Source organism: Cyprinus carpio, chromosome A24 (genome assembly GCF_018340385.1).
Source record: "Cyprinus carpio isolate SPL01 chromosome A24, ASM1834038v1, whole genome shotgun sequence".
Classification (NCBI taxonomy): Eukaryota; Metazoa; Chordata; class Actinopteri; order Cypriniformes; family Cyprinidae; genus Cyprinus; species Cyprinus carpio.
Window position 1 is genome coordinate 21,541,117 of NC_056595.1, and position 12,430 is coordinate 21,553,546.

A 12,430-nucleotide genomic window follows, 5' to 3' on the forward strand; every position below is an offset into this window, starting at 1 on the left:
GTAAGAGCAGCCTTCTGTTGAGTTTGATTATTAGAACGTTTAATGAGATCTAATTCCACAGCATGACGTCCTACAGATGCTTCCTGTTTTCTTAAGTGTATCACTGACTGTAATTTGATGCTTTGTTTCTCAACCATCTTTTCATTAAATATATTTATAGACAAGCTGGTGTTTGTCAAATGAGTTTTAGTTTTGTATGTGTGTGTGTGTGCGTATACACATAAAAAAAAAAAAAAAAATACAATATTAAAAAAACACTATTATTTGTGACCGGCAACAATCTGCTTTATTTGTGTTTTTTGACAAAATTAAGTTTTTATGCTTGTTTCATGTCTAAGACTGAGTGTCACAAACATTTCTGAAAGTACATTATATATATATATATATATATATATATATATATATATATATATATATGATATATATATATATAAATATACACACACACAAATACATATACGTGTGTGTGTGTGTGTGTGTGTAATGTTATTGGGTAATTGAGAAGAAACTAAAGTGCATAAAACTATTAGAGTCTAAAAAAATGTTTCAGCTTGGACATCAATACAAACTCTAAGGTCACATTATAAAATCTTTATTAATTATACATCTTTATTAAAAGAAACCAGTTTGCTTAAAATAAAAGAACTCTTTTCATCCTTTGCTTCTCCAGTCCCATCTTTATCCAAAGATTTTCCAGCCTGGGGTAAATCACAAATCTCTCTTTTGCATAGACTAAATGCTCAACATCAGGACAAAAATCAGGGTTATGACCAAAAAAAAAATATATATATATAATAATTTGATTTAATGGTGCAAAAGTGCTTCTCAGTAAAACCACATTTACTATTCCATCCATAGGGTCCTACATTAACTTTGAGGTGGCAGCAAGGTGGGCTATAAATGGTTAAAATTTTCTAGAATATTTCAAAATTGGGGGGGGGGGGGGGGGGGTTAGCATGCGTTAAATGACAGCATCATAACAGCAGCCTTAAAAATGTACAGAGAAATTTTAAAGTCAACATGAAAGCACATAACCCACTTTACTTTATATTTACTGTGTTTTGGCAATAACCTTTATATCAACGTCAACCAACATTAAAAAAAGTACTGTGTTAATAGAATAAACATAGTACAGCAAAAACAGTCTAGATGACAACAACAAAAAATAAAGGCAAAGTTGAGACATTTTTTTTTTTCTTTGCAGCAATGTGCGCTGATGGATAATGCACAAGAACATTAATTTTAATAGTAACACTTAACAATAATGTTCCATTAGTTTACATGAATTAACAATGAAAAATAATTCTAAAGCATTTATTACTCTTACTTAATGGTAATTTCAACATTTACTAATTTATTAAAATCAAAAGTTGTATCTGTTATTTTTTTTTTAATTTAACAAAGATTAATAAACACTGCAACAAATAAATTGCTCATTGTTAGTTCATTTTCGTTAATGCATTAACTAACGTGACCTTATTGTAAAGTGTTACCATTTAATAAAGCAATTACATTTTAAGTAAATAGGGTCTGTTTTCATGTCATGTTGACTTTATCGGGGTAAAAGGGTGGCATATTTTGTACTTTCCAAAGTTTATGCACTAATACATGTCTCTTAGATATTGGTCGAAAAGATAAAAATAAAAAAATAAAGTCAATCACTGCATTGATTAGCAAGTACGTCGTTCCCTTGAGAAAGCTGAAATGTGCATCAAACAGTCACTTCATACAATTCCCGTTCATCTTCAGTTACATGATTCATTCTTTAATAAAGTATCAAAATAGGTCCAATATGAAAATAACACCCACATTCTCCAGTCTGTTCTCTAGGCAGTCAGACGGGGCGCCGTTTTAATAGCACTGAGTTTTTGTACAGATTTAAAAATTGATGTTCAATTTATGTGGATTTGCATTGAATTTAAAAACATTTGGACGTAAATAGGTTACACATTGGATCTCTAACAGACATTCAAAAGCTTTGTTTTTCTGTAAATGTATATTTAAGATGGTTGGTTTTATTCTGGTGGACTATTCGAGAAAACGCTTCAACAGAGGATCAAGAACATGGTGCACGTCATGGCAGTTTCACAACAGGTCCATTCCAATCAACAACCAGATTAAATAATAATCTAAAAGTACACACAAAGAAGTGTTAATATCATTTGAATGCAAACAGATATATCGCAATATCAAAGGGAAAGAGTCCATCTTTCTAATGACCCACTAACTGCAGCTGAAGCATTTTCAGCTGGAAGCTTAATTCTAAAATGTTCGAAATTCATCCAGTTTGCTCGCAAAATGTCGTACGTTTGAGTCTGTTCCCCGTCTGGAGGATATAGTGAGGTTTTCAATGTTACATACTTGAATGGTCCGTTTCGAAGTGGATGTCCACTCGTTTGTCAGGGTTGGTTCAACGTCTGGAAGGAGAAGAAATGACGCTGGAGTCTGTCAGCTTGTGTATTTCAGCTTGGATATCTGTGACGGGCCGGTTAAGGTGGAAGTGGCCGACACCACGGGGGCCATGGCGGCGTTTCGGCTGCTCACGAACATGGGATCCAGACAAGCCACTTTGGCGGCGAAGAAGGCATGGATGCAGTGGAGAACCGCGAAGAGGTTAGAGAACTCCAGCTCCTGGAAACATCAGAGAGAAAACACGATTTGCTGGAAAAAACAAGGAAGCCTCTTGGAGAAATCAAATCAAACTTGGCGCATGAAAGTGCTCACACTTACGGCCTACAGGAGGAAATAATCAAACAGGAAATTCATATCAGCATGCTTTATTTTTATCTGCTTCCTTCAGCTATTTCTTTTGCACTGGCAAGATTATGATTATGTTACCAAAAAGTGTATGATATGCTGATGATCCATAAAGGATCCTTTTTCATACCTGCTTCATTTATATTAAAATTCTAAAGAGTGAGAAACATTTTTTCTCTTTCATAAACAGACTTTATGAAGCCAATAACAAAAACCAAAAGAGTACACTTACCTTTGCTTCAATAAGTTTTGTGTCTGGATTCTGGAACAGGAACTTGATTTTGCTCTTGCCGTCATCTGATGATCCTTTCAGCTGAGAGAATTTATATCTCCACAGCACTGCCTGTAATGAAGGTTTAAATTATGCTTATTATTAACTCATGAAAAAGTTTCTAAAATTAACCGGAGAATTGTGGAAAATTACTTTTTATACTTTAAAAATATTTGCATTGGTATTTCATACCCATTAAGCTGACTGACACAACAGAATACGCTTTAAACAACTAAAGCAAAAACTCTATTATAATAGACAAATGTTAATATATGCTTACCTAACATACAGCTGACAGATGAAGAGTGTCGTTAGCATGTTTCTATAAATGTTTGTTGTGATATAAATACATAAATAACAGAGTAGCTCTAACTAATGAAAACTTAATCAGAATTTAATAACTTGTGATCATACATTTTACTTAGTTTTACTTACATGAAATTAAGACTGACGGATGTCTCACCTTTGTGGCGGCATCGAAGCAGACGAAGCCCATGCTGAAATCGATGGTGAGTCCCATGAGATGACTGTCCACGATGCAAGCGTATGTTTTACACTGAAACGGGAGACACTTGGCATTGTTAATCAGACACAAACATCTCCTCCATCTCTTAAAAGTTTAATTAGGACGATAAGTGTGGTACATAATTATTTTGGGAGAAAAATAAACAGAAGCGATTTTCTGGCACGAGGCACGTTCAGGGTTTTGCCGCATTAGTTTGGTTTAGTGGGATGAATTGGCAGCAAATTTTATTTGTGCCACCCTTGTTGTCCATGAATGTGAAACAGTTGCAGGAAACGGTCCTGCTATTGTCTTGCTAGAAGACAGATATTATATTGCATGGAAGACAGATTTGCTTCAGTCCGAGACTACATGCTGGACTTGCATATCGTTTAATGTACTTCAAATATATGTACATAATTGGTAGTTGGTTTCTTCAACTATGGCCAATTTTGATTCAGTAAAAACAAAATCTTTATTGAACGACACTTTTCACACTAATAATGTTTAATTGGTCTACTAATAATGTCTAATAGTGTGTTAATTTAGTATCACTGATATACTATTATCAAAAAAAAAATGGGGGGGTGGGGTGGGTTGGGTCTGACACCTTTGTTATGCTAAGACTAATTTAACAACTTGCATTTTATGTATCCTAAACTCACATAACTAAATATTTTTACACTTTTCTGTAATATTTTGACAATTTCAGATTGACTGGAAATGATGCGGAATAAAAATATTCTGTTCTCAATTAATCATGATTTTTATGTCATTTCAAACTCTTTACAGATACTTTTGCCCAGTTGGTAAAAAAATATTGTACACTGAGTTTTGATCATTTTTATTAGGGGCAAAATTGTTGGACAAATGAGAAGCAAAAAGTGTTAATTTTATGTGCATCATTTTCACACACTAAAAAAAATAGAATGACAGATCAAAATCTGATGATCATTTTAGTTTTCAAAATCTTATTGTTATTGTACACATTTTTTTATTATGGATTTTCATATTTACTTTTGAAAGCTTGGCTCTGGGACAAGGTTAAAACAATAAAACCTACCCATAAATAACACCTGACAAGTACTATAGCAAAAAATGTGCTTAAATGCAACCTTCCTATGACAAAAAGGAAAAAAAAAAATAATAATCTGTTTTGTTACAAAAACAACAGTTGGCACATGAAAGTGGCTGTAGCTGAAGAAACACTCATTCAGCAGATCAGATTATATAAATGTCTCCAAACAAAATGTGTTTTCATAGTGCGTTTGTGACCAATGTGTTTCCTTCAAGTACTGAAGAACAAATCACATTTAATCTCTTTTTGGCACAGCCTCAGTCGCTCAGAGTTTGTGTTGTTCAACACTGTCTGGCAGGTGCAGTTTTATCCGCCTCGATCTGATCTCAGCTCTGCTGGGTTTGTTGCCAAGAAGACGAGCGAGACGTAACACTGCCGCTGATACTCCCTCATTTCATTTCACTCACATTCATTTCACTTCACAAAGTTTCATTTAGTCTGTCTGAGCAACATAGTTTGAGTTAGATTACTCTAAATTTGCAGACTCTGGCAGATTCAGTACCTGTATTCGTTCCACTTCGAAGAAGGTGGCCATCTGAAAGGCTTTCTCCCACAGAAGCAGCTCACATTCCAGCTCCACGCTGAAGAAGATGTCCTCGCCGGAGTCCGTCTGAACGCTGAAGCAGTGCTTCCGCTTGTCCACCAACTCGTTGCCCTACAATAGTTAATTTAGTCAGAAAAATGTTAAAACAAGATTTTATGGGATTGGCTCATTCTCTAATTGTAACAAAAAAAGTCTTTTTTCATTTCAGAAATGAATAGATCTATCTATCTATCTATCTATCTATCTATCTATCTATCTATCTATCTATCTATCTATCTATCTATCTATCTATCATTCATATTAATACATTTAAAAACCATAATGTTCCTAAACTTTTGACAATATACTGTATATACAGTTGTCTACAGGTGTTTAGTCTAATAAATAACTTTATAGTCTATAGCTATTTATTTATTAGTTTTATTAGCTATTTATTATTATTATTATTTTTAAAAATTGTATTTTTCCTGAGTTAAGCATTAGTCCAAGATCTGTGCAATGTAAATGGTAATTTTTTTAGCAGTTTTCTTTCCTGAAATAAAGCATATGCATACGTGATGTTAAATGCAAATAACAATAGCATGTTTATTTTGAAGGATTACAATGATAAGAATCCCATAATGATATACTTCAAGGACATAAGAAGTATTACATATGTGTAGCATCTTATCTCAACCATCCACCCACCATCCATTTTTTTTAAATAAAAAAATAATAATATTTTTTATTATTTAATAAAAAACAAAAGTAATTTGTAATATATTTATATATATTTGTACCTTGATTTCTGATATCAAATACAAAAAGTTAAAAAAAAATCTTTCTAGGTTACTATTGTCACTGGTGTTGCATCCCGTTTTCATTTGTAAAATCAAAATAACAGAAATAACGAACAAAAGTAATGTTGTCCTTTATGATCAATAATTATTTAATGATGTGAATTAATGCTTTCCATCTGCCTTTATGAGAGATTAGCTGAACTAAATTCAAAACATACTGTGAGTCAGACAAACAATATTTTTTGAGAATCACAATTATAGATACAAAATTGTATTAGTGACTAAGAAAAAGGGAAGAATATCAAATATTTGTTTTTAAATATCTTTTGCGATCATGAATGGGATTTAAGTAAAATGTGGCCTCTTCTTTTATTAAAAACTAGTTCTAATTAAATACTCAATGAATAACCACAGAACAAAAACCTGTAGGAGGACACTGATTTTTCACAGACTAAATATTTGCTACCATCACAGTACATATTTGTAAAGCTTCACACAGGTGTCATATATAATGTGTGAAATCCCGAAGTACTTTAACTCATACCTTGAGTATCTTGAACATGATCTCGTAGACGGTGAAGCTTTTCTCGGCTCTGGTCCAGTCCCAGGTGGTGACCTAGAGGAGTTCAGATGGCAGATGTCAGTCTCCAGAAGTCGTCACAGACAGTGCATTATTCAGATTAGCTCTGGGTCACTCGCTCTCACTGCGGCCCTCGAGGGATGATTCAAATGCTACATGAAGTAAACAATGTCCTGCTCGCCGACGAAAGAGGGAAAAACCCCCGAGATCTTGTGTACGAGAATGACTCACGCTGAGCATCTGCAGTAACCTCTGATACCCAAAGGCCAGTGAAGATGGATCATGACGGAACAGAGAACTCAGGAGTGTTTTCTTCAGACTGAAGTGGCTCAGAGCAGAGTTTTCAAATGTCAGAAAACCAGTCAAAAACGCACTGCTTGAATAAACACACACACACACACCGCATTGACAAAGACTTTCGGTGATCATCTAAAGACCTCCTTGATGGATGGAAAAAGACATAATAAAATGGTAATATATGGCATTTGGATTTAGTGCATTAACTTGGTTGAGTTAGTTGATTAACCTATCCATTACTATCAGAAATATTATTATTAATATTATAATAATTAAACAAAATAAACAATAAAACATTTGGATACATTTAATGATTTTAATATATAAATGTAAATCCAATAATAATAATAATAATAATAATAATAATATCATTATAAACAAATAATATTAATTTATAGACAAATAAAAAATAAAAAAATAAAACATGAAATAATAAAAATGTATGACAAATTACTAATATTTAATGAATTTAATAAATAAATGTAATAATAATAATAATAATAATTACTTTTTTACTTTATCATCACATTTCTATTGTGTATGATTCATTGTTAAAGGTTTAAAAAAAAATATATAAATATTATAACTAAACAAATAATTTTAATACATTTAATTAATTAAATAAATGTACTACTACTTATAATAATAAAAATTATAATTTTTACTTTCTTAATATGTTTCTGGCCATTTTTTCATGTTACTCCAAAGGGGAAAAAAAAATGTTTTTTAATAATATTACAAAAATATATATTATAAAAATTATCAAATTAATTATAACAATTTAAAATAATATGATTTTTAATTAATAATCATTTGGATAGATTTAGAGAAACTAATAAATAAATGTAATAAAACAATTATATTTAATAATAATAATAATAATAATAATAATAATAATAATAACAATAATTTACCATTTTACGTTCTAAACACAGTACTGGTCTAATTGTGTATGATTAATCACTGATGTTGCTGCTAAGGGAATAAAATAATGGTCTCCATAATCGTTCATCAAAATGAAATCAGAAATGACTTTCTTTTCCCGAAAGGCCTCTTATTTTTAAACCCCTCCAACCTATTTTGTCTGCTTGAATGTCCTTTGTTTCTCAGAAATGTGTCAGATTATGGAAGTAATAGGTTCTGAACACCAACAAACACACAAAACATATAATCTTTTCAGCCGGGCTAACCAGATTAACCAAAACTTTGTGCACCTGAACTGTTTTCATGTGAAAAAAGCTTTGAAATCCAGCCCTTCCTGGAAGGCAGCATGTCAAGTGTTTATTGCTGCAAGCGGAGAACATCTGAAGCTCAAATAGCCTGAGAAAGAGCCTTTGGACTGCTGAGTGTTGTGAGTTCTCTGCAATGTAATTCATGCATCTGCGTATCCCATAATAGGTTTTCACGTCCAAACTTTTGATCCTCCTCCCACTCCACCATCAAATTACGATTAATAGCAGATTGGATGAAGCTCTTTGATGTCTCGATCTCTTCAGGATAAATTAATTAAGTGGCAACATCTTACAAGCACCAACTACAGCAATTCCTCATTTCATCAGGACCGTACCATCTGACGTGAAACACGGGGGGAGACCGAGAGTTAAAAACCATTATTATCAATGCTATCACTCTCCATATTAGGAGAGGTTTACATTTGATCAGACACCTCCCAGATTATCATTCATGTTTCATTCTAAATCACTTCCCAGAGTTATGACGAAGGTGTTTAAATGAATTGCTGATTATGTACCGAGATTAGGCTTTATTAAACGGAGGTGTTAGGTGATTTAGCCTGCGGACGGCTGAACGGATTAATGGATTTCATAAAGTCGATAACAACTGGAGCAAATAATGTGGATGGCGATTGCTTGGGGGTGAAAACGGGCAACTCTTTAAAGAAATAATTCACCAAAAAAAAAAGGATATTCCTTTTTCTTATTTTTACTCATTGTCATTCCAAACTCATTATTTAAACTCATTATTTTAGTATTATTTACATACTATAAAATATTTTTTGAATATTTAGAATTAGCTTTTATTTTTATATTTTCAGTTTTCACATTAATTGTAGTTTTTGTAATTTTGTTTTCATATTTCTGTTTAGAGTTAATGTTATTTCCGTTATAATTTTAGTCATTTTAGCACTTCAGCTTCAGCTTATTATTATTTATTTTTTAAATTTTATTTAATTTAGTTGCCAAGGCAACATTTCTAATTTAAAAAAAGTCTAATAAAGTTTTTTAAAAGTTCAAATTTCATCTAATATTTACATTTTATTAAATCCAGCTTTATTTCGGTTAATAAAATGATGTTTAATAGTTTTAGATTTTTTACAATAACAACATTGATGCTGTTACTTTTTCAATGGAATATCAAAGAAGCATTTTCAGTTATTCTTTTAATTTTATATTTTTATTTTATAAATAATTTCAAGTTAACAGTGTCCACGTTTGGTCCAAATAGAACAAAAAGCTCCATAAAACAATCAATTTGACTTGTGCTATATTACAATACATGCAATAGTTTTGTGTAGAAGAAAACACTGAAATTTAGGTCTAAATCTTTTGTTTTACACTAAAAACAGCTTAAAGGTTTTAAACAAGTGAGGAAATATGCATTTCTGGGTCAAGTATGCCTTCAACAATTCTTCAGTGCAATGAACTCCAGAAAAGTTTCAAGAAGAGTTTGATGCGCTTTCATAATTGTCACTGTTTTTTCAGCCAAAGTTGCTCCAAGTAGAATAAATATTGCGTGTGTATGCTAAATATAAAATCCTATAAAAGTCAGCTATTGAAACTGAAAGCGACTCCTGATGCAGTAAATCATGCAGAAGAACTCACTGGAGGTGCGGAGAATTTGAAGAGAGACGAACCCCTCAAGGCAAGAAACTTTGATGTGTACATTCGGTCCTGAACAGAATCTTGTTCCTTCTCATCCACCCAGCCCATAAATATAATCTAAACGACAGAAAAAGACAAGAAGAAAGTGTTAAATGAGTTACAGAAGACGTTCCAAGTAGTTACCCTGCACAGAATTTGCATTCTCCATCCACCAATAATTAAGTCTCATTCAAAGCTTGATCATTTAAAATGCCACAGACTAAAACCGGACACTGTGACCAGGTCACATCAGTTTGAGGAGAATCTCAATGCTCTGTGAACTTGACTCTTGGCTTTCTGCAGGGCACATGCGTCACAGCGGGGCTCTGAAGAAAACATCATTGTGGGGCTCCATTCAAGTGTGCTGCTGACCAAGTCACTCGCTCTTTCAGGGCTTTATCTGGATCTCTGCAGGCTTTTTGTCACTCTTTCAAGGTCCAATTCACAGCTTCTCAACCAGTCTGATTCTGATCCTTACCTGCTGGTTTACTGGGAAGTTTCTGTTGATCTTCTTCACCTGCAATAGAATTACGAATATTTAACAGATTAGACTATTGAAAGTGTGTTTATATAAAAATACATTTTAAAATACATCAAATAAATAAATAAAATAAAGAATTTTTATACATTTATAATGCTTATTTAAAAGTGACGTCTACACTAAAAGAATTAACAGATTAGATTCCAAAAATATATTTACATATTATAAAATATATACTGAAATATATTTTAAAAATTATATATTTATATTTAATATACATACAAGGTTAAATATATTTTATATGGTTATAATAATATATATTTAGAGATGATATGTGCACTATAATTAGATTCGTTTTTTGAAATATGCATATTGAATATTGAATTATAAAATATAAAACATACTTATAAATAAATTGATTTAAATATTTCTATACATTCTATTTAATATTCATCTACCTTTAAATATATTTTACATTTGTTTATAATGATATATATTTAAAATATTTGAAGATGATGTGCACACTATAATTAAATAATAAAAGAAATATGTATTTTAAAATATATTGAATTATAAAATATAAAAAATAAAATAAAAAAATAGCTTTAAACATCTCTATGTATTCTTTTTTTAATATTTATATACTATTAAATATATTCTGAATTTATGTTTATATATTATATATATATATATATATATATATATATATATATATATATATATATATATATATATATATATATATATATATTAGTTAAAATATATTAAATATATATATATATATATATATATATATATATATATATATATATATATATATATGTGTGTGTTTAAAATATATTTAAATGTGATGTGTGCACTATAAGTAATAGATTATTTTTTAAAGTATAGATTTTAAAAATATATATTGAACTTAAATATTTATTTATTTGAAATATTTATATATATATATTATATTTGATATTTTTATATACCTTTACATATATTTTACATTTATGTTTGAATTAATATTTAAAATAATATAAATATATTTTAAAATATACAGTATGATATATATATATATATATATATATATATATATATATATATATATATATATATATATATATATATATATATATATATATATATACACTACAAAGCAGCAAAGCATTAATTCTTTTAGTAGATGCTTTTATCCAAAGTGACTTACAAATGAGAAACATCCAAAGCAATTTACTGTATTTTAAGAATATGTAGTGTAGGAAACACTAACTAAAATAATAAATGCACTTCAGGGATGAAAATAATCCACGCGACTGTACGACGTGGCTCCTTTAATACACTGGTTTCATGAATCCTATTCAATCGATGGTCATGGGTCTCCCCACGAACAACCTCAGATTCTTGACAGCAAAGAGATTTTCTAGACATCTCAAATATAAATCCTAACAAAAGGCCAATCTGCTTCACAGATATAAAATAAAGCACTCTGGTGATCACCGAATGAACTTTACCGTGTCTCAGCCCAATTATTCAAGTAGCAGATAAAAGAACGCCATACATCTTGTGTGTTTCAGACTAACAGAGGTACTAGTGTTCATCCAGAGCCCAGGAGCATCGCTCCTGCTATGAAGCTTTATTCAAGATTAATATTCTCACTAGCGTCTTTACCCACGTATCCCCGGCCAGTCTCACAAATGACTCTAATAGTTAAATTTGAATGTGGAATAAGGTCTATTTTCCTCGCAGGAAATGGACTGAAAGCTCATCCAGATGGTCCCTCCGCAGGATAATCCAAAGTAAGCGCTACAGTAGCCTACATTGTTGCGAGGAGCAAACTTATCTTCTTTGAGAGGGTTTTTCGGGAAAAGCTAAACACCCTCAAAATAAATGGAACGCAAGATGGAGGATGGAGGATTTTTGTAGGGGTGCGCTCAAAAGCGAGTGATCTGGGCCACGAGGCACACGCTGCACTATATCGGTAATTAAGAGTGAAATTCTTCATTGTGTGGTAAATGCCATTTAAATGCCTTAATCTACTGCATTGAGGGGATTACAACACATGACCTGCCTGGCGAAAATGACAATTTATGATGAATAATTCACTGTCTTCCCGAATTACCTCCATCATTGAAAATAAATGTAGTTTATCGTTGTCTGTTCGCACAAATTGGAGACAATGAAGCACTATAAATCTGCAAACAGTTGCACAAAGATCATCCGGTCCAAACAAACCACAATACCTTGTGTTTTAGGTGGTATTTATCAAATAACTTCTAG

General features: G+C 31.4%; 1 protein-coding gene across 1 annotated transcript in view; it reads right to left on the reverse strand.

The window, feature by feature from the left end:
• Positions 1–1,433: 1,433 nt before the first annotated feature.
• The window catches only part of sntg1 (syntrophin, gamma 1), a 45,129-nt gene continuing 34,132 nt past the window's right edge, over positions 1,434–12,430 (reverse strand). Inside the window, exons 13-19 of the mRNA XM_042714653.1 lie at positions 10,166–10,204; positions 9,649–9,765; positions 6,476–6,547; positions 5,111–5,263; positions 3,492–3,584; positions 2,990–3,100; positions 1,434–2,631 (exon numbers count right to left, since the gene is read on the reverse strand). Coding sequence (XP_042570587.1) covers positions 2,449–2,631; positions 2,990–3,100; positions 3,492–3,584; positions 5,111–5,263; positions 6,476–6,547; positions 9,649–9,765; positions 10,166–10,204 — 768 coding nt within the window. The 3' untranslated portion in view covers positions 1,434–2,448. The remainder of the gene's footprint in view (positions 2,632–2,989; positions 3,101–3,491; positions 3,585–5,110; positions 5,264–6,475; positions 6,548–9,648; positions 9,766–10,165; positions 10,205–12,430) is intronic.